Genomic DNA, 23,292 nt, shown 5'->3' on the forward strand with positions numbered 1-23,292 from the left:
AATGCATCAACCGATCGGTCGAGTGTTTCGTTAGCTACAGTTACTGAACTGCACTTAAATCGATTTAATTACTATATCGAGTTCGGCGAACGTTTGACCTCTTTCGGTATCAATTTTGGGTTTCATGTAACGCGAAAGGCGAAGTTTTAAAAGTAAAAATTTATCGTTCCACGGAGTTTACATTTATATCGGTGAAAATTTTTAATCAAAATCAAATCATTTTAATGAATTTGTATTATTTAGTATTTTAGAATTATTTTTATCATGACAATAATTCATTCAGTATTCGTCTAATAAATGTAATATTTGGATGTATAAAAAACGAAGAGAGAGAGAGAGAGAGAGAGAGAGAAAGAGAGAGAGAGAAAAGAAAAGAAGACTCGAAGAAAGGAACGTTTCTTAAAACAAGTTTCTTTTGGTTGCGTTTTAATCGAGTTTGATGGGGAGAGACGCGTGCATAGTTTCCTTGGTAGAGTTAATGATACTGTCAGGCAACACGTAGGCTCTGTCAAGCTAGATAATTGCTCGATCTACAACTTGGAAAACACGGTACATCCCGTCTGAAACCTTAACGATCACGTGTCAGGCTGCCCCATATATTGGTCTAACCTCTTCAGCTAATCGGGAGTCAGACTAAGCAAACTTTGGGGCGGATCACGTGATTAACAGCACCTTTCGAAAGCCGCAAGGCCCTGTCCTTTGCCTTTAAACATTTAACCTGACCTCTCTAACGGTTATTAAAAACAATAATTATAGAGCCTTTGATATTGGAATATTACTCAATTTAATGGTGAACAGGTATTTATGAGAATCGAAACGTGAGACTTCACTTATGTATAATTGTATCTTGTTTCTCTATATTAATTCTATTAAAATCACGAAGCGACCGTTTATTTGTTTATTATGTGCATAATTGAGTGTAAAAGTCGAATATGTCGACTCTCGTCGAGTATTGGTCGAATTTATGGAAATTATGTATTCCCATTCTATTGAACGTACGCCCATGCAATATTGCCCATATAACGATATTTACGTTTAACTTTTGAAATAATTCTTCGTATATCGATGAATTTGAATCGTAATCATGAATATTATACAAAGAAACTAAGAATTTAAGAAATAGCATATATATATAGAATGAAAAGAAAAATGTAAAACCGCATCGATCTTTGCACGTAACTCGATCACCTTCGTTTCTTATTCCAATTTCTATCACGTAGCTCGATTCTCCCGTAGGAGAATTCATTCTCTCTCTCTCTCTCTCCCTCTCTCTCTCTCTCTCTCTCTCTCTCTTCGATGCGTTCGCTTGCATTACGATGTGTTGTCGCGCATCTTCCTTCTCCGATTTCTCATAATGCGCATGAGTATCACACGCGTACCGAATCTACATGCAAATGTCGAATTTATATTATTCAAATGAAAGTCTTCCGAACGATCGTGGATTCGTGGAAATTTTTTCAACGGATGGAATAAAAATAAAAATAAGAAAGAATATCGAAATTATTCAACATAATATATATAACATATATAATATATATATATATATTATATATATATATATATATATATATATATAATATTATAATTCATTATTATTGTAATAGGTATAACGAATGTAAAATAAATCGAGCTAGAAAATATTCGATTTTTAATTGTCGTAGAATATAGAAAATACTTGATTATATCTTTTTTTTTTTACATAAAAATTTTTCATTAAATTATCCGTAGGCGTGCGGAAAATAAATTTTCTTTTCGATTTTAATATATTATAAATTTATATATTGATTATCTAATCAAAATTTAATTGAGAAGAAAGTTTTCAGGATGTCTCCATATAATTTTATCTGTAATGTCGTCTCTTGTCGTCTTAAAAAAACGGAGAATGGCTCGCCTTTATGTTACATAACGAGATTAATTGGACGTTGAATAATTCAATGAACATTTATGATACACCGACGATAATCCACAAGAATGAAAGAGAAGTCGTTATATCTTTCAATCGATTTGATATTAATGATTTAAAAAGATCAACATTCAAACAAATACAATAATGAAAAATGAATAGTAAAAAAAAAAAAAAAAAAAAATAGAATGGAGAAAAGAACATCAATCGAGATAGACAAAGATTCACATTACACAAAGTTCAATTTTTTAATAACGTATCCGTACGATAGTACACGAAATCTTTTTTTTTTTACGAAAAGTTCATTGGTCGTAGCGAATATTGTCATCGTCGGAACGTCGACGACGTGGGATCGAGTTTTATCACGTACGACGAATTTCCCGCAGGAGTTGCCCTTAGGTAACGGGTTACGAGTCATTCTCTGTCTCTGCCTCTGTCTCTCTCTCTCTCTTTCTCTTTCTCTACGCGATAAAGTAACGCGCTTGCGTTGTATCAGCGCATATAGCTATCATATAAGGACAAACGGAAGGGCGAGTTTCGAGTTTGTCATTCGAGATTCAAGCCGATTCGCGCGTGCGCTCATACTTTGGCTTTGATGTCGCGAATTGCCATTCTAAATGCATGGATGAGTATCATTCGCGATATAGTCACGGTCTATGACCAGATTTTCGCTAACATTCGTAAGCACGCACATATACGTGAATACATGTACATCGTGAATTTATGTAGTCAATATAAATACTTGGACGAAAGCGGAAAAGGTTTCTTGTATTTAGGTCAATCGGATTTCAGTGACTTTTCTTTATATTACTTGATTTGCCTTCCCTGATTACGATTCATTTTATCTATCTATAATATATATATATATATATATATATATATATATATATATATATATATCTTTCTATGACTAGTATAAGCCTACATTTTGGAATACGATTGAAATTATAGACTAATGTATTTCGAATGTTAACGTTATTAGACTGTGTAATTAACGCTATATATGAACCTAAAATCCGATCGATATGCTGATTTTTTCTTCGTCGGAAAATTCTTTGAATTCTTTAATCATTGATTATTCAGAAAGATTTTAAAGTCATTTGAAATCAAATATTTTAAGAACATTTTATACGTCAAGATAATTCTTTGTGGCCTTTTATACTCTTTCATTTACCAACAAGAAAGGGTTATCGATGGAAGATAAAAAGCACCGTGACATTTTGCTGCCTTCTCGTAGAACAATTTATCGCTCTAGAATTAACGTTACTTTTATCGATCTATTTCCTTCGTTTCGTATAATTCTCTTTCCTCGTGTTTGCGCTTAGGAAATACATCGATACAATCGGCCACACTTTTTTCTCCCTCTCTCTCTCTCTTTCTCTCTTTCTCTCTCTCTCTCTCTCTTTCTCTCTTTCTCTCTCTCTTTTACTCTTTCTTTTTACACGCCCCATTTATCACGCTTTACGAGTGTATCGTCGATATCGCAGGGGAAGCGTTCGTAACGAGAGAAATAAAAATGAATGAATTATTATCCACCGAAAACGTTCCGACAATTTGTAATAAAAAACTCAGCTTGTCATGTCTTCCGATTTTTCTGAAACAAAAGTTTGAAGATGGAGGGCACCGGAATGATAAAAAGAACGAGAATTATCAATCATTTTTCTTCGTATCCAGCAAAAGATAATTGTGAATAAAATCGATAAATCAATCAATAATTCGCAACTTTAAATGTTTATACGAATTATTATATTTTTTCATAAAATATTAAACACATACACGCGACAATAACGTATACACACGATACTTTGTTGTGCACGACAATTACTTAGGTAAACTTTATATATGTATATATATATATATATATATATATAAAACCGCAAATTCAACCCGTCGATAATTATTTTCGAGAATTACAAACACGAACGAATTTCACGCTTCGCACTGAGTCAAATTTATATACGAACCAGATATATTTTAACACGACACGGTACAATTAATTCTTTTTACAAAATTAATGTCGCCATTACAAGGATAGTCTTACACAGTCGAATTGTTTTGCTCTACCAACTAGCACTTTTCTTTTTTGGTAATATCACCACCGCATAATGATAATAGAATCTAATACGATATGACCGGGAGAAAGAAACTTGCTATCTTCCTTTCTATATCAGCCATTAAAAAATATAGCATTACCTTTTGCCGGCTGGATAATCACACCGTCATGGACTATTTGTTTTTATTGGCAATTTCCCGTTGCGATCCAGTTATTGCGCGTATTGTTTATAAATCAAAGTCATCGCGTCTCGTTCTTGTTATTGTTATTATTGTTATTATTATTATTCCTTATCGGAGAAGCATACTAACGCGATTCTGTAATATCCGCCACGCTTGCTGATATTTCGATAACAGTTAGAAAGGATGTACATTTGGATGGAATATTAAAGATTTCAAACTTGTTTCTTTTTTGTATATTTATGTAAAAGAAATCCATAAGGAGTATTTCCTTTAGAAAATAGATGGAACGAATTTTCAATAACGCGCACTTATTTGTCCAAAAGTTCGTGACTACGAGCCAATGAATACATGATTGGCAGTAATAAATACATTTTGCAGATATAAACGTTAATACGTATCCGCCGAAAATTGTTCTTAATAATCGTACGCGTCAATCGTTGTCAATGTTTAATAAGGATTGTAGGAATTAATTTCGATCAAAGTGTAATATAATCAAGACGTGTTTTCAATGTCTATCAATACTACGAATTTTCTACGAATACCGATAGGAATATAATATGTTTGACAATGAACAATTGCTTAATTAATTTTCTTAATTAACCTTAAGACTTGATACTTATATTTTTTTTTTATATTAGCTCAGATAATTAAAGAAATAAAATGTTGTTATAGATACACGTAATTCACGCTTAAATAAAGCTTTTGATGGAGGAGATAGAAAGAGAAAGAGAAGTGGACATATTCGATTTTACCATTCATAACTTTCCTACAAAAGCGTTGCACATACGAAACTTCATTACCATTGTATTGAGGGACCATTGGAAAGTCCGTAGATCGTCGGTGCTATCAAATCGACCCTCATTATCGTTGATTTAATCCTCAGTTCCCTCTTTCTCTCTCATTCTATCTCGCTTGGTACTTTTCTCGATTTATTCGATACCTCTACTTCCCGCGCGCATACGTTTACCAAATTTCGTCCGGTCAGTAATTTCGCCTGTAATAAATTATTGAGTCGATTCCGTTCGAACGATAGAAATTAATGTTTCGTACCAGCCGGACAAATTTATCCACGACGGTACAAGTTAATTCAACACGTCCTGTGAATAAGTTTGCATGAGATTAATCAAAAAGTCGAAATAATTTTAGGGGGGGGGGTAGTAAGAACATCTTCTCGAGATTAGTAAAGTGATTTCTGACATTGTAAATGATCCATCAAATCGACAACTTGTATTCCTCGATTGAATTGCTTTGTCTAGCATGAACAATATATACATAGATATATATAGATATCTCTCTCTCTCTCTCTCTCTCTCTCTCTCTATATATATATATATATATATATATATATATATATATATCTATACATATATATACACACACACATATATATATATATATATATTCTAGTACTATATATCGATCACAATATTATTCCTCGAGGATGGTCGTTGGCCGTGCCGCTTCATAAATTGTTCGATTTATCGTTGCTGACTCACCGCGATCCGTTCAAAGCGCGATTGCTGCCTGCGAGGCTGTAAGCGAGCGGGTAAAGCGTCGACCACGAGGGGGTAGCTACAACTTGCTCTCATAGGAGAGTCGAGAATAACCGATGAATTGACGTACGATATGGGAAATCAAATTTGATCAATTTCAATAGACCAACCAAGAGCTATAGTTAGTTATGTCATGTTTTATTTTTATTGCTTTCTTTTATAACTATGTGCCTTTATAAGAGTAAGAAATTTATTACAATGTAATATATATATTAGCTATGTAAAATGATGAAATTTTTATTATAAAATATTGCAATTGTTATATTTAAATAATATTTCATTAAATAATATTAATGAACATGCCATTTAATTTATTTATATAACAGCACTTATCTATAAATCAATAATAATTTAATATTTGCTTAATCATATCTCGCATTTTGTAATATCATATCTATCTATCTATCTATCTATTTATCTATCTATCTATCTATCTATTTATCTATCTATCTATCTATCTATCTATCTAGAGAGAGAGAGAGAGAGAAAGAGAGAGAAAGAGAGAGAGAGAGATAGAGAAAGAGAAGCTCTTCGTAAAGTTACCTTTTGTACATACGTTCAAAATTGGAAGTGTACTTACGTCAAAGTCAGCCGTGCACTTTACCAGATCCTGTGGATGTCCAGAGTAGAGTTTCAAAGATTGAAGTAGACCCTTTAAATAGACGATTAGAAAATAGTAAAGAATAGACCGTAAAATCGGATTTGTCATTTTAACTTTCTTTCTTTTTCTTGTTCACGAGTTTGATTTTTCCTTTTCTCTTAGTGAGTGTTCGAAACGAATGTTGGTATCTACTCGTCTCTCACGAGTCATCAATTTTCAAGCTGTAAAAGTTAAAGGTTTCAATGAGTGAGGACAAACTAACGAACAAAAGAAAAAGTAAAAACCTTCGTACGTTGATTTTGTGCTCAAACGGTGTTCGATTGTCGCTTAATTGTTTTCCTTTAACCAAGTCGATCAATCATGCACGATCATTCAATTTTCCACATTGCTATCGAGCTCTTCCATTAGGGAGAGAGAGAGGAAGAGGAAGAGAGAGAGAGAGAGAGAGAGAGCGCGAGAGAGAGAGAAAGAGTGAGTGAAAAAGAGAAACGTTTAGAGAAAAGCTCATGTATAATTGGTAATCGTATCCTTTGATAATACTTCGCAAACGAGAAGATCAATTTGCATGTAACGTATCATCGGCAATATACGTAAGTCTAATCTTTATTTAATTATTCTAATCAAATGAAACATTCATTAAAACTTTATCGACCTCTAATTTTATTTGACCTTAATTTTGTAAATAAAATAACAGTAGCAATTTGTTTCGCGACTGTTATTTTAAATATTTTCTTCTGCAGAAGAAGAAAAAGAAGAAAAAGAAAAAGAAGCAGAAGAAGAAGAAGAAGAAAAAGAAGAAGAGGAAGAAAGAGAACAAAAGAAAAGGAAGAAAGGAAAAGCAAAAGAAAAGAAAAAAGAAAAAAGAAAAAAGAAAAAAGAAAAAAGAATTGATTTTCTTCTCTGTCTTCTTTCTCGTCCTCATAGTCGACTATTCACTGTACAATGCAGAAGAAAATCTGTGATTTATCTCCAATGCGAGTCAACGTTCTCGTCTCTCTATTTTTCGAAAGAGAGAAGAAAAAAAAAAGAATAGAAAAAATAGAAAGAAATAACGAAAAAAATAACGAAAAAGGAAGAAGAAGAAACCGGCATGTGCCAGAATGACGCATCGATCATTTTGAAAGTGTTCGAGGGATCGATCGATCTTCCCAAATGGCCCGCAGAAACGTGCTTTACGGTGCATTTTACGGTTTTCGCTTGATGCAAGAGTTTCCACCGGTCGTCCTCGTCCATGTTGATGGTCGGTTGCACTGTTGTGCGCGCGCACGAATCTTTCACTCTTTCATTATTGTGTAGGAGTAACGTAGTATTGCCGTGATTTTTTTCACCCGGAAAATCTGCTTACTACGAATTCGTACAGTTGTAAAGTTGTACTCATTCGTCCCGAGCAAATCTACTTCTCGTTGTAATCGTTATTTTACGAAAAGAGTAAGAGATAAATAGATAGAGAGAAAAAGAGAGAAAGAGAGAAAGAGAGAGAGAAAGAGAGAGAGAGAGGAAGTATATTCATATTCAGAGCATTCAATTAAAGTATCGCACTGAGCCGTACGAAATTTTTATGACGTCTACTAGCTTGCGCATCACATATATGTATTATATATATGCACATACACACGAGCACGTGCGCAAGCTAGTATATATATATATATATATATATATATATATATATATATATAGTATATTATATAATATATATACATACATATATTTTCGTTTTTATTCTTCTTCCTGCTTATTTTTATTTTTTTTTTAACTAAAGACTTTCGAAACACTTGTCACATACCACTATTAGTAGCAGATAATCTTTATTTATCTACTTGTCTAAAATGAAGTTTTTACTGTATTGTTATTTTTTCTTTAGTTTCGTTTTTATTTGAAAAAAAAAAAAACACTGAATGTTTTCATCGTTTATGCTACGTATTAAGTGTAAGAAAAGACGTTAATCCGCTATCGTAACTAAAGCGAATTGTATGTTTATAATTCGAGCCACAGATTATACAAGGTCTATGATTGATCGACGTACTCTCATCGTTTATAAATAATGTGAAATTAAAATGAACGGATCTTTTTTGGTAGTGACGTTTTACGTACGTTTTTCAAAAGAACGTTGAAGTCTCATAATGTAAGGATACTATACTTGTTAATACATAAATATTTACATATATTACATCTTATACTTCATATCAATATAAAATAGAATTATGATATATTTAATTTGGAAGCTATGGAGAGATTTTTAAATGTTTTAACTTTTAGGAGACGCAATTATATATTCGGTGAAGATTTCATATTAATTAATTTCAAATTTGATGATCTGATTAAAGTTATATTATGATATTATGAATTAATCCGATAGAATCCCACTGAATTGCCACAGGAAAGATGTTCACTAAATTACGAAGCGAAAATCGAGAGTTACAGAATCAATTACAATTGAATTGAATATACACGACGAATAGATTTGGATACGGCGATCTTTACAACGATCGTTCGGTCAGAGATGACTGCGGATGACTGTCTTATAATACGTTAGCCGGATTGGAAGCCAAAGGCTATAAAGTATAGATGCGTGAGTAGAGGGGAGTATTCGCCTCGTGGGTCCTATGCCTGCTCGCCCAGGTCAATCTTAAACGTGTTTCCTCTAAATATGCTTGTGTGCGTCCTGCTTAAGGCCCTATTCACGAAACGAAAATCATCCGACGAAGTATCTTTTCTTTTTCATCGCAATGCACGTTTTATTAAGTCTGACATATGACGTCTTCTGAATATTTCAAAATTCTTCCTTTCCCTCCTCTCTCTTTCTTTTCTTTTCTTTTCTTTTTTTAATTACTCTTTATGCTAAGCAAAGAAAGGATTATAATTTATTAAAAATGTCCTTGTGGTGGGCGATAAGCCGCATTTGTTTGAAAGTTTAATCCAACTTTCAATGTTCTTTTTTTCCCCTTTCACTTCTTTTCTGCTCTTTAGCAGGAGAGCTTTCCTTCGCTTTGTTATAAGACGACCTCGCCATTGTTTCGTTCGTGGAAAAACAGAGGGTAGAAAAGAAGATCCTGGCAAAGCTAGACAAATTTATTCTCTCGCGTAGCTAAAACGAGTGAAATCGAGAAAGCTGCGAGAATAAGGGAACAACCTTAATTTTCGTGGCGTTATTAGAGCACGAGAAATAGTCGGAGTTAGAGCCCGTTCAGAAAGCGTGTGCGAGCGCGAGTTCGTGCGTATTCTGAATTTTCCCTCGACATAGAGTCTTTTGAATCTGGAACGAACGGCTCGATCAAATATTTACAACTATTTTTGCCGCATATCTGCTTCGTATCCTGATCGAGTTTTATATATAGACCTTCTCTTTCGTCCAGCTGGCCACTTCAAAGAACCACTAGCAGGCAGTCAGTTGGTTGGCATTGGAATATTGAAAATTTTCATGTAAGAAAAATTCACAAGGTTTTCCTTCGAAAGCACTTTGTATAAAAGCACATATATTCCTCTTCATTGAATTTAAAAACGAAGTACGCATGAATGGATTGTCAAGATTTTTTTACGAGGTTTTGATACACGTATACATATGTACATATGTAGGTATATAAATAATTCGACTTTCTAAATAATTATCTTCATAATTCAATGAAACGGTCTCACGTTATTCACGAGTACTACGTGGTTTTACACGTGCCATCCAAGCAGTTACGACATCACGACCTCTTTTATGTGCCATTCCGTCGGACTAATTATATCATACATTTTCCTACTGTCCCGGTACTTAAAACTCGTCCAATGATTACGAGATATATTCTCAAGGGAACGTTACCCTTTACGACCCTTTGCTACTGCGATAAATATCCTAATTTATTTCAAATCTTATCTTGTATTATTCTCTATGAATTTATTTTCATTAACGATAATAATAATAATGCATAATCGAGATTGACAATCTCGTAATGACAATCGGTATCTTCTGATTGATGTAGGAATGATCAATTCATCAAAAGAATTTTTCAAAAATTTTATATAGTGAATGGGAAAAAGAGAGAGGAAGAAGAAAAAATTAGATTACGGGAAGCAAGGCATTAATGCTTCTTTCGTTAACCTGTGCAATTGCTACGTGTAATTCCTGGTTGCATCCCGGAAATATAGCATCCTGTGCTCGACCCCGTAAACGCATAATTTTACAGCAAACGAATGGCGGCTCTTAATGGATTTGCATTGTTCTGACAGCATCGCAACGCAAACAAAGCTCTCCCTCACACTCTCTACATCTTCTTTTTTCTTTTCTTCTCTCTCTTTCTCTCTCTCTCTTTCTCTCTCTCACAATCTCTACATCAGGTACCTCTTTTCTTTTTTTTCTCAACTTCATTCGCCACCTCTTTACATACTGATAATACAACGAAAGGGGTGACATTAACATGAAATTAGTTTTCTCGGTGATGATCAGAAACACTGCTTATAATGCTTTGGTTTTGATGAATAATTCTTTTTGTTCTTACAAAATAGAAATTATAAGAATAATTTCAAAATGAATACGTTTATGATATATTTATGTCGAAATCATGTGCACAATATTTGGAACAAAATATTAAAAAGAATATGAAAATCGGGAGATCAATTTAATTGAACCTTCATTCTGTTAAATCGAGTGTTCGTTCTTCTTATTGTCCCATGAGATTACGACATTCGTAAAATCTCGAAGAATAAGTCAGGAAGAAAATTAACGCGCTAGAAAAGTTTTCGAATAACGACATTCGCCAGTATATCACGAAGGCTCTCACTTGCACAGATTTCTCGATAGGATCACGTCTTGTCCTACATTTCTCTCGTAGCTAGGAGGCACCTTTCTCGAAGTTTTCGAGTCTCCGAGAGTTTATTTCCTTCGAAATTAATTTCATTGCCGTTGGCATTCTGATGCCATAACGAAGAAAAGAAAGAAAAATTAGGTATACTACGAATCGTAATAAATTTCTTTGAATCATCCTTTTTTTATTTTGAAATTGCATATTTAATCAGTCGCTATAATTGAGTCGACAATTAATCGGTGGGGGGGGGGAGGAGGAGGGGGAGGAAAGAAATAATTCGAAATAAGAAGAATTGTATCTTTTTTTTTAAAGGAAGAACTTATAATATTATTTCTGCCTTATGTTATTTAAAAGTGAATAATATTCAAAATTTTAAAACTTTTTTTTGATCTATGAAGAGAGATAGAGAGAGAGAGAGAGAGAGAGAGAGAGAGAGAGAGGGAGAGAGAGAGGGAGAGAGAGAATCACAAAGGACAAAGGCAAAACGGATATCACTACAAACGTTGAAAATAGCGATCGTTACGTGAATTCTTTCGACTGTTCACACGAGGACTGTATGTCCTCTTCGAAGTGCAAAACCATGTCAAGCTGCGCTTTAAACGACGTAGAATTCTCTCTTGCGTGACACTGTCCAATTACAAAGGAAAACAGGGCGGATTAGTAGCGTTCTCTTACTCTCTTTTTCTTTTTTTTTTTTTTATTTTGCTACATTTCTAGCCATATATACGTATAATAGCCCTTTTCCCAACTCTTTTCCTAGCGTTCTACAGGTCCCCGTAGTTTCTTCTCATACGAAGTTGTAGAAAAACAATGCAACAGGCGCAGATACAATCTTAACGACTGCCACACGTTTTTCTTCTGACGTAAAAGCACGAAACTTCGGTCATCGCCCAAGTTCTATGAAGCTTTCGTTATCGAAAATGGAAATTTTTGTGCGAGAAACTAACGAACGAACGAACACAGTTGAATATCCTCGGCCTCGTTCTTTTCATTTCTCGTTATAAAATGTAATATTAAAGCATATAAAAAAGAAATTTGAAAAAGGATTAAATTAGATAGATCTGTTATCTTGCATGTTTGTGTTCGACGATGAAAATGAGATTCTATAAAATCGTTACGTTAGACGGAATATTATCATTGCTTTGAATTTTTTCCCCCCCTTTTTTTTCTTTCTTTTTCCTTTTTTTCGTTTGGAATAAAATATAACGATATATAACAATTATATAAAAGTGATTCGCCAAATTAAATTTTTTTCGTGTTTCTAATTAAGTAATAAAATTTATTTTTTTATTCGTAGAATCCTTTATTGAAAGTTTTGTACGTATCGTAGAATAGATATCAATCAATTTATAATAAGTAGAAATGAGATAATTAGTATAATAATTTATAAATAATCAGCTTCATTCGGTTTTAATATTTTCAGGGAATTGTAATGAGTTAATAATCTGTAATTTGTATCACTAGTACCGTGTTAGAATAGAAAAAATATTTATTAAATCATATTTCATATATAGGTCAAAGCTAATGAAAATATTAAGTTATTATTTCCATTGATTGTAAAAAATATACGATATTAACGATACGTTTCAGAAGGTAATAATTTCGTTATAAAATGCTGTTTTAAAACTGTAAATAAAGAGTATATGTAATTTAATAATTATGATTCTACCAGTGATAAATGTATTAAAAATTTTTAAAAACTCTTTCACATTCGTATTTTACTTATATATTATTATATATAAAAATATATTATACATAAAAATCGACATAATCCGAGGATTAAATTAAATATTTAAGAAGCAAATAAAATTTAATAAATATTACACATTCGATTAAACTGAAATCTCACAGAGTGATAAATAATAATTAAATCATTTTTGAATTAAAATGTTTAACCATTTCGTGAGAAATATTTTATATATAAAATAACTAGAAGAAGGAAATGTAACAGCTTTGAATTCTCACGAATCTTAGAACGGTATTGGGTCAACGAATTTCGCGAATCGTTTTTGCATGTAGAATGGTTTATTGTTAAACTCTTATACGATGCTTCTACGTAAAAATTCGTACTTTCGAAAATGTCGGAAAAATGTTCGAAAGACGACGTATGCTTTTAACGCGTGAGCGAAAAATATGATCGGGTTTGTCTGTGTGGGTGTGTGTGTGTGTGTGTGTTTGCTGTGGTCTCGTGGAATAGAACGTGGAAAACGGTCCAGCAGAGATTTTTACATTTCCTCCATCTTCCAGCATTTCGCTGTTTTGCGAGAACTACCGCTTAATAGCAATGTAATAGCGATGTTACATAGATATGACAGACATCGAAACAACAATAGAACGTATTCAGAAAAGCAATTGACGATACCGAGTTCAGTTTCATTTCTCGATTCTCTAAAACTCAATGGTTACTAGATATTTGGTTTTCAAAAATGGACAGGAAGACAATGGCTCTCTCAGAAAACCAACCACGTTATATTAACATTCTTTTGGTAGAATTAAAAGGAAAACTTAACAATGTAAAATTTTTTCAAGTTTTTTTTTCCGACGAATCTAAGTATAAATTTCACGAGGATCTTCGACCTCATGCAATATCTTGGTTGAACTGATTAGCTATTTTTGTATTATTTAAGTTGATTTTAATATTGGAGTAGCAAAGTTATTACAAGAAAGTTATATAAACGCAAATATTTCATAGAATTGTAATTGATATTTTAAAATTAGCATGGAAATCTTAATTTTACATATTAATAAAGTACAGTTATATAAGACTTATGACTAAGAAATATTTGAAATCTATCATTTAATCGGTCTATTTTGAATGTCTTTGTAAAAATATTCAATTATTTTAATTCGAACGTGGCAGTGTAATTACGATTCTATTTGATAAAAAAAAAAAAGTAATAATAATAATAATATATATATATATATATAAAATAAAAAGAAAAAGAAACATTGACTCGTTGTCAAGGAATTGAACAAAAAATTTCATTGGTTTTTCGTAAGTCGAATTAAACGAAAAAGTCTCTAGAATATCGACGAGAGATTTCTGTTTGCGTTTTGATGCCGATTTATACGTGTAATTTAACGCTTTGTCTCTTTGGTAGTTTAACACTGAAGGACTGCTTTTGTATAACTACCTGCTAACTAGCGTTCTGCATCTTGACTTGTATGCGTACATACATATCTATGATTGGCCCTTCCGGTACACCGGAGATTGACCAAGAAGCTGTAATCTTGGGCGAGGATCTCTAACCTCGAGTGTATTCCTAAAGCATCTTGCAAGGTTTATACACATTCAGTATATCACTGAATGCATTGTGTAATTAACGAGGTACAATTTGATCTGGTTAAAATAATATTTGTTATTATTTATTTCTTTCTGTTTCAGTTTATTTCTTTTAAAAGAAATTACGAAATAGACATACACACTTAAAATAAAATAAAAGTGTTTAATATTTAAAATAACAATATCGATAAATATTTAATAAAAAAGATTATCTTACTTATTTCTTTTACTATTATTATATATACAATACGTTTAAAGTGAAATAATAAAATTCATATTTTCAAAGATAAAACGAACAAAGTAAAGGTACTAGAATAGTGTTGAAGTACGATTAATAAACGTCAACGAGTAGTCAAAAAGAAGAGTAAGAGGATGAGAAAGAAAAGAAGGGTTAGATCGTTTTCGTTTTAGGGAAAGAACGTTATCAATTTCTCTTTATGTTTCTTTCCACAGTCCAGCCAATTCTCTCTGGCTCTTAGAATTCACTGGATTTTCTCATTCGAGAGGTACGAAAAGGAAGGAGGAGAAGGGAAGAGGAGGAGAAGAAGAACGCAGCACGTTATCCGTTGGAACAATAGATCTGGCTCGTCCCGAAGACGTGAAAAGTATTGTCGTTTCGTCGAAGAAAAAGGGTGGTATCAGAGTACCGGAAAGTCACTGCAGCGGTTCTAATTAACGAGAACGCGTAGCCCGGCACAAAGGCGGAAAGGAGAGAAAATGAAAAAGCATTCGGTAGCGATTCGTATCGACTGAGCTCGAAATAAAGTTAGTCCTCTCGGTTTTCCCTCCTCTCTCTCTTTTTCTCTCACTCTTTCACTCTCGATATTTCTTTCTCTCTTTCACTGTCTCTTTCTCTCTCTTTCTTTCTATATCACATACAAACACAGTTGCTATCTAACACTTTTTCTTCATCTTCTTTTTCTTCTTCTTCTTCTTCTTCTTCTTCTTCTTTTTCTTTTTCATCTTATTCTTCTTTTTCGATTTGGTCTCTTCTTTTCGACGTTCCTTCATCTTCGAATTGTATTCTTCTTTTAGCAAGCAAGTCGCGCCCTTCGTCCCTTTATATCATCTCCGACCTCTATTTACCCACTTTTCTTTCCAAGTGCCAGCACCAGCTACCGGAAAACTCTCGTCGATGCTGATAATGAGAACCGGTTTCTACTTTTCATCGATCGATGCTGATACCATTTCCAGTTTCACGATTCTAAAGGAGGTAATGAGCTTGCAGAAGCCATCGTCATTTTTTTCCCTTCCACTCTCTTTCACACTTCTCCCACCACCATCAACAACTCCTTCCACTATTTCTCTTCTCTTTCATGCTTTAGAAACGCGACAATCCGTTCGAGGATCACCGACTTTTTCGTTCTTTCATTTATTCCCTCTCTCTCTCTCTCTTTCTCTCTTTTCCTCTCTTTCTCTCTTTCTTTTTTTCTTTTTCTTCCTTTCTTTCTTTTTTCCTATCTAAAACCTCGGTTCTATCATCGACTTTTTGATGCTTCAACGATATTGGGTACTTATTTACCATTGGCACAGGGCATGGTTAGTTTCATCCCTTTGCCTTTCAGTAGAAATATTTGTCCGATACAAATAATTAGTATCTTTAAAGGAGGTAATTGTGCTTTTACACGTAAATCGTATTACCGATTTATCGTCATTTTTTTTTCGCAGAATTAGTCTTATGCATTTCATTTAACTTTCATTCATTAATTCTCTTCCATTTAAAATTAGTTTCATATTTTAAAGTGAAATATACGTACGTTCATGATAAATATTCATTTATTATTCGTCTATCGGACATATATATGAAAAAAAAAAGATTAAAATATATATATCAAGTATTTATTGGTTTAGAATAAATATGAAAATATAAATAGTCAATGTAAGGAAGGACAGCTCATTAGATGAATATTATTGTAAACATCTTGACCGAGGTAAGTTTGCTTTGTTTTAGTTTACACACTGTAATGTGGTAGTCAGTCGGTAGAACACCGAAGTGTAAGGACCTTCAGTAAACATCAGGACCTCGTTACTACAGACTCGTTACTACAGCCTGTATGTATGGATCTAATTGTAAGTCTTGTTTCATTAATGTTTCTCCTCTCTGATATCTTCATTAATTTAATATAGCTCTCTTGTCATTTTCAAATGAAAGATGTTATCAGAATTCTACTTCATTAAGAATTTCATTGAACAGAAAGCATTAATTTTCCTAATTTTTATTTTTCGTTTTCTTCGTTTAACAATCAAACGATCAATGTTCTTATAAAGTGTAACTTAAAACATTTAAAAAATGAATAATTTTATCACATTATTTTAATTTCTTTACAAATCTCATCATTATTAAGTGATCATTAAATGAAACAGCTTTCAATGGATTCGTTTTACATCGTACAATAAATCTTCATAAATGGTTAAATTTATCGCCAACCGCAGATATGGCCACAGCTTGCGGAAAATACCAAACCGCCTTCGGTAGCGCATCGCCAAGGTGACAAAGTTATCTTAGTCCTGTAAGTGCCTCGAAATCGCACCTTCGTTTCGTTACGAATGGCCGCGGGTTCTCTGTTCTAGATGTTTCAACGATAACAGGTGATTTGTGCGTCTTCCCCTACTCTCTCTCTCTCTCTTTCTCTCTCTCTTTCTCTCTCTCTCTCTCTCTTTCTTTATCTCGTACATTTTCCCGTCCTTTAGAAAACTTACCACTTCAGAATTGTTCGGAAATTTATCGACTGTATTACTTCACCACGAATCTATAAAATATTAGCGAGAAACATATCGCATTTAAGTAAATATCTAACATATTTAAAAAAAAAAAATGATATCTATCATCGTATGCGCATAATTTATATGGAAAATTGCGTTAATAAAAAATTGCTTCGTATAATTATTATTTAGATATTTTTAATTTCTTTACCCACTTTCATTAGCATCCAACAGATTCCTATGTTTAAATAAAAGATTTTATAGAATTACTTTGAAAGAAATTCTTGTTATTTTAATTACAGGATTGTTTGCAGAACGCTTATTAAAATTTCTCCTCGTAAAATTTATCGTACATATTTAGAGTTTGCCGATGGTTGATTTAAGTTTAAAAAGAGACAAAGTAGTTTTCAGAATAGAAAAAGAAAAAAAAAAGAGAATATTCATCGAAGAACGATAAGATATTCGAAGATAGAATATTTTTTATTTTATATTGTTTGTCCTCGTAATAACTTCGAGTTAGCTGTTTGTTTTTACTTCTAATTTTTGTTTATTTAATTTTTTCTTTATTTAAGTCAGCTATATTTTTTTTTTTTTTTTTTTTTTATTTATCGTATTTCATCTACTTGCTTTTCATAGATAGGAAAGCTTTAAACAATGTGCATCCAAACAACTTAACTTTGCTATATTAATTACCTTCTGAAGTTTCTTTAACAATAAGATTATCCAAGCTCGAATTTCTAATATTCTCTGAATAATAAATATTCAATAATTATCTCAATAATTTTCATTTCTTGCAAATAATTTTCTCAGTAGCATAACGTCTATGAAAAAAAAAAGTCGATATTATTTACAATACAATTTTCGGGCTTAATGCAATGGAAATTAAGCTGAGCTAATCGGCCGCTTTTCGCCTGCTTTTACAAAATTACTTTTCGTATTTCATACGTTTTCATAAGAAAAGGGTATACTTTAAATATCAACTATCGTTATTACCTCTTAACTCTTCCACGTTATCCCAATAACGTTTAACGCTTTCTCAAGTTCTGATATTAAACAAGAAGAAGAAGTAGAAGTAGAAGTAGAAAAAGAAGAAGAAGAAAAACATTCTGTCATAAAACAGGTCAAAGCTGAACTTGACACGAGACTTACTTAATGTTGGATAGTTTCGTCGCGACGCTCGGTCCATCCACAGACTGTGTTTCTGAGTTCAGGTATTAAGACTTCAACGAAGTAGTAAATCCAAAGATGACGCTCTTTCGTCGCGAAAAAAAGAAAGATGGAACAAGTATACCGAAGAAATAAAGAGAGAAAGAGAGAGATAGATAGATAAAGAGAGAGAGAGAGAGAGAGAGAGAGAGAGAGAGAGAAAATAAAAATCCAAGAGCAGGCTTCTTCGTGCTATGACAGTAAAAAGAGGAGAGTTATATCGAAGGTGTCGAAAGGATGATGGGGGTTGAAAGGGATGGCTTAATACGAATATTCGCTTACTGAGGAACAAGTTATGCCCGCGGGTATTTAACTTTATGCATTCGAGCTCTTCTTAAAGCTTAGGTTTCTTCTTTTTTTCTCTCTCTCTTTCTCACATTCTCTCTCTTTTTCTCTCATTCTCTCTCTCTCTCTCTCTCTCACTCTCTCTTCATGCTCTTCTTCTACATCCTATTCGTCGACTTTACCACGAAGGATCTTCTTTAGAATACTTCGACCCTTCCCCTTTCTCCAAAAGATCCCACGGGCTTTATATTAAACTCTGATTTTACGCGAACGTAATCGTAAAGATAAAGACGCGTAAACCGCTGCGTAAAGACGCCAACTCTTGACCCTCTCTCTTTCTCTCTCTCTCTTTCTTTTTTATTGCTTCAACTACGGTATCATTAAATCGATCCCTCCTTCTATACACTACGGTACCAAACTTTTATTGGATACATAACTCTGATCCACCCCTTACCTACTACTCTTTACGATAGTAATTCTACCGGTCATTGTCTTTTATCCTTTTTTATCCTGAAATACTCACGGTTTCTTACATGTGCACTTACAATGTAATGTCAGTTGTTGTCATAATACCTCTCATGTTAGTTTCTATTTTTCGTTTTTTCCATTTTATTTTTCATTAAAGTATTAATGATGATTTAATAAATAGATCGTAATAATTTTATAGGATTTTATGTTTCACCAATCAATATTTTTGTCTAACAAATTGAATGCTTGTTTCGATCGTTAAGCCTGATTGCAAATGTAATAAGATAGAGAGAAAGTTATTATTGGTAAAAGAATGAAAATCATCATTTCATTTTCTTCGTTATTAAAATTCATTTCAGCAATGCAGAAAGTGGAATATTATTTGATAACTTTGATTACTATTTATTAATTAAGTTAATTATGATTACAGATAGAAATACTCGTTACATTTTTCCTGTTTCATAACGGACAACTTTACAGTTACTGTAATCGTCGCTTTCTTTCTCCTTCGTGTAAATTCACACATTTTGTTTCTTTTCTTATTTTGTTACGTTTTGGGTTCAGATGTAACTATAATGCAATATGATTTCACCTCGGAATAGTAGAATAGTAAATAACTCAGAAACTTATATGTTGAAATGTTTATTTTATTATCTTGTTGTGAGTTTGTAAATGGTATTTAAAGGAAAGATTTTTGGAATCTAAAGTAGATTTTTGAATAATGTGGTTAAATCGAAAATGTCGTATAAGAAACGTCGTTGGTTTTTCGAAAATGTGAATAAGAAACGAGAATAGAGAGAAAAAATTGAAAAGAGAAAGGGGATAGTTGTTAAAAAATGGAGATAGATATTCAAGATACAATCATATGATAATGATAATAATAACAATAACAACAACAACGATAATAATAATAATAATAATAATAATAATAATAATAATAATAATAATAATAATAATGATGATGATGATGATGATGATGATGATGATGATGATGCTGTGGGAGAGATTGAGTGCAATGTTACAATCTTATCTATTACATTTCGTTTATCTATATATTTACATTGTTATTCACAAAATTTATTTAGGAACTGACTTGGTAAAAATATATTATACGTTCCCTTTCCTAAAAGGAAACCTTTTACTTCCATATACGTAAAATGAAATAATGTATAAACTTACTTTTTTATTTTCTAGTCGTACAATCATGTGCTTACACCTTATCAATATTTATCCTCTATTTATGGACACGTCTTTAGACCTGGAGCGTCCTAAATGGTTAGACACTTAATGACGAGCAAACTTCCTTCCCCAAGTGTGTTGAGTTCGACTGCTCGATTGGGGTCAAAGGTAGTTTGGAGAGAACGTTAACCGAGTCCAAGTTAAAACGGCTCAAAAGAAAGAGAGAGAGAGAGAGAGAGAGAGAGAGAGAGAGAGAGAGAGAGAGGGAACGGGTTAGGTATCAAATTCAGAAACGTATAGGTAATCTAATACCATTGCACTTATCACACTACTCTAAATTCTATTGATTTTTCGATAGACCAACGAATTCTGTCGGTATTGGATTTTTCTTTTTTTTTTTTTGTTTCCCATTGCTGGCAATATGATAGAAATAGACATAGAATTTGTAAGTGAATAATAACAAAATTGTGGGAATTCATATTTTCGAAGGAAATTCTAAAAATAACGAAATAAGAAAAATGATTTAACTTGTCTCTTGTCGTTTTCAAAGAATTGTCAAATAAGATTCCGATAAGACAATCTCATAATTTATTATAAAGAAGATATTTCAGTTCATTATTTGAAATAGCAATCATTTTATTGACGTTGAATTTATCGACATATTTTCAATTGTTTTTTGAATAGGTTTTTATTATTCGGAATGTGTATTAGTAGTGAAAAACTCTTTTAGATTAAATATATTAAAACTAGAACGAGAACAATATGTATATTTTTGTGCTAGATATATCAAATTTTTTCTTATATTTAATTATTTAGCACAATAGTTTTATCAAGCTAGTTTAGAAAAAGGAGAGAGAGAGAGAGAGAGAAAGAAAGACAGACAGTCAGACAGAAAGAAAGAGAAATAGAGAGAGAAAGGAAAGAAAAGGAAGACAGATAGAAAAAAGAGAGTACAGAAAGAAAGACAGAGAAAAATAGGAAAAGCTAAAGAGAAAAAGAGATAGAGAAAAGGAGAGAAAAAGACAGAGATAAAGAAAGAAAGAGAAAGAGAGAAAGAGATGGAGATAAAGGAAAGAAAGAGAGTGAGAGAGATAAAAGAGGGAGAGAAAGATGGAGATAAAAGAGAAAGATAGGAAAGGAATAAAAGAGAAAGATAGGGAAGGAATAAAAGAGAAAGATAGAGAAGGAATCCAATCGCTGCTCTCAATGTGTTCTATGGTGAACACGTGTTAAGCCTTCTTCGTTGAAGTCGTTAATCATCTGCCGATGAGTTCAACGCATCATCGAACATGCACGAAAATTATGCGGAGAATAATGACCTGTTAATGTGCGGTTTCAAAAAGTTTCTCCAGTCATCATATAGGATGACACATAATTATTTCAGTATCTTCCTTATTTTTTATTTTTTTTTTTTTTTTGTTAATTTTCCTGTTATTTTTATCTTAAAGTTTAGCAGACATTTTCGAAATTTCTTTTGTTATATTTTATATAATTTATAAAAGAACAATTTCGAGAGCTTCTAGAATGATATTAAAAGACGATCTACGGCATTAAGTTTCACATATTTTCATTTTCGTAATCAACTTAAGCTGTTATATTTTTATTGATGAAGAATTTTTTTTTGTTATTATATATCGAAGAAAATAATTTCTTTAGAATGAATAGTCTATTAATTTAATAAGAATAATCGAAAACCAATATACTTATGGAAAAATTGATGAATTTCAAAGGGAAATATCGGTTTAAGATTAAACTGTACGATTGGAAATTAATTATGAAGCTCCAACCTTCCGGATGTGTATAATTAATCGTACTCTCCAAGTTTTTTCTCAAAATAGTTCAATAAATTCTATTTAATGCGTATTATTTGCAAAAAAGTTATTATTCTACACATAAATTAATATTGAGAAAGTAATTTTTATTACTTTTTAATAAGCTTTATCAAATATTAATAGTCATACTTCACATTTCTAATTAATCCAATAAGAAAAATGGATAATTATTTTTTATGAATAAAAAAGTTGTATTTTTATTCAAGTAATTTTCCAAAATAGCTTAATATTTGCTGATATTAATGTTTCTCTTTAAACGTGTCCTACGTCAGTTGCGTAAAATTTTTCTATTCGTCCATTTAGTCATGTATATATTTTTTTGTTCCTAATATTTTTCCTTCGATCTTCGGTGATCCTCTGCTTTTTCATGAACTACGATAAAACATAACGTCGAGTCATGGCCGGGGAAAAACAGTCGTCACGCGGTAAATTGCAGCAGAGAGACAGCATCGACGGTGGTGACGTTTTGACGTGACGACAAGGGGTTTCTGCGTGTATAAAGCGTGCCGCGCAAAGCAGATATCGTGCGAAAGGAGTGCTGACGCAGTGTGTATATATATATATATATATATATATATATATATATATATATATGTATGTATGTATATATGTATGTATATATGTATGTATGTATGTGTGCATGCGCGTGTGTGTGCGTGCGTGTGTCTGTATGTGAGAGAAAGAGAGAAAGAGAGAGAGAGAGAGAGAGAGAGAGAAAGAGAGAAAAAGAGAAAGGAGAGGGAGAAAGAGAGAGAGAGAGAGAGAAAGAGGTAGAAGCATTCGTATGCATCGTAGTTGACTTTTGTTTTAATTGCACTTGCTGACAAACGTCACTTCAACGCGCGAGTACATTGATCTACTTTATTAGGTTTATAATTAATCCGTATTTCTATTTTATATACTGGCAAAATCACTCGACATTTGACATCGTCACGCAGGACTAGAAATTTTTAACAATTCTATTTTTATATTCGATGTTTAAAGATTTTTTTTTATAACATTATTTACCATTTATTTTGATTTAAACCAAGTGAATATTCTTAATATAATCACTTGAAGAAGAGTTCAATCGATAACTCGAAAGTTTGAATTAAAAGTATCGATTTTTGTTTAGTTATGGTTTTGAGTTATTTCGAAGGGATCAGTTATAATATTTTTCTTTTTTTAATAACTCTTTTGGTCTTAGTTTTGTATCGTCGCGAATGTAATTATATTATAATTAGAATCCCGTTAAGATATAATTTTATGATATTTCGAGTC

The 23,292-nt window shown here is 32.3% G+C and overlaps 1 protein-coding gene and 1 long non-coding RNA gene across 6 annotated transcripts in view; both read right to left on the reverse strand.

Moving 5' to 3' along the window:
* The window catches only part of Mp (collagen XV/XVIII-type protein multiplexin), a 205,225-nt gene that overhangs the window by 22,522 nt on the left and 159,411 nt on the right, over positions 1–23,292 (reverse strand). For all 5 annotated transcript variants that reach the window (XM_085660425.1, XM_085660420.1, XM_085660434.1 and 2 more), the window contains one exon: positions 6,272–6,343. In XM_085660425.1, the coding sequence (XP_085516551.1) occupies positions 6,272–6,343 (72 nt within the window). The remainder of the gene's footprint in view (positions 1–6,271; positions 6,344–23,292) is intronic.
* On the reverse strand, positions 6,355–8,789 carry LOC146873271 (uncharacterized). The gene is made up of 3 exons (XR_014982780.1): positions 7,995–8,789; positions 6,585–6,631; positions 6,355–6,513 (listed from the first exon to the last, which is right to left on the reverse strand). It is a non-coding gene; the product is annotated as an uncharacterized LOC146873271 (long non-coding RNA).

The sequence above is a fragment of the Vespa mandarinia genome, chromosome 1 (assembly GCF_050613455.1).
Source record: "Vespa mandarinia isolate Hongniang chromosome 1, ASM5061345v1, whole genome shotgun sequence".
In the NCBI taxonomy this organism is placed as follows: Eukaryota; Metazoa; Arthropoda; class Insecta; order Hymenoptera; family Vespidae; genus Vespa; species Vespa mandarinia.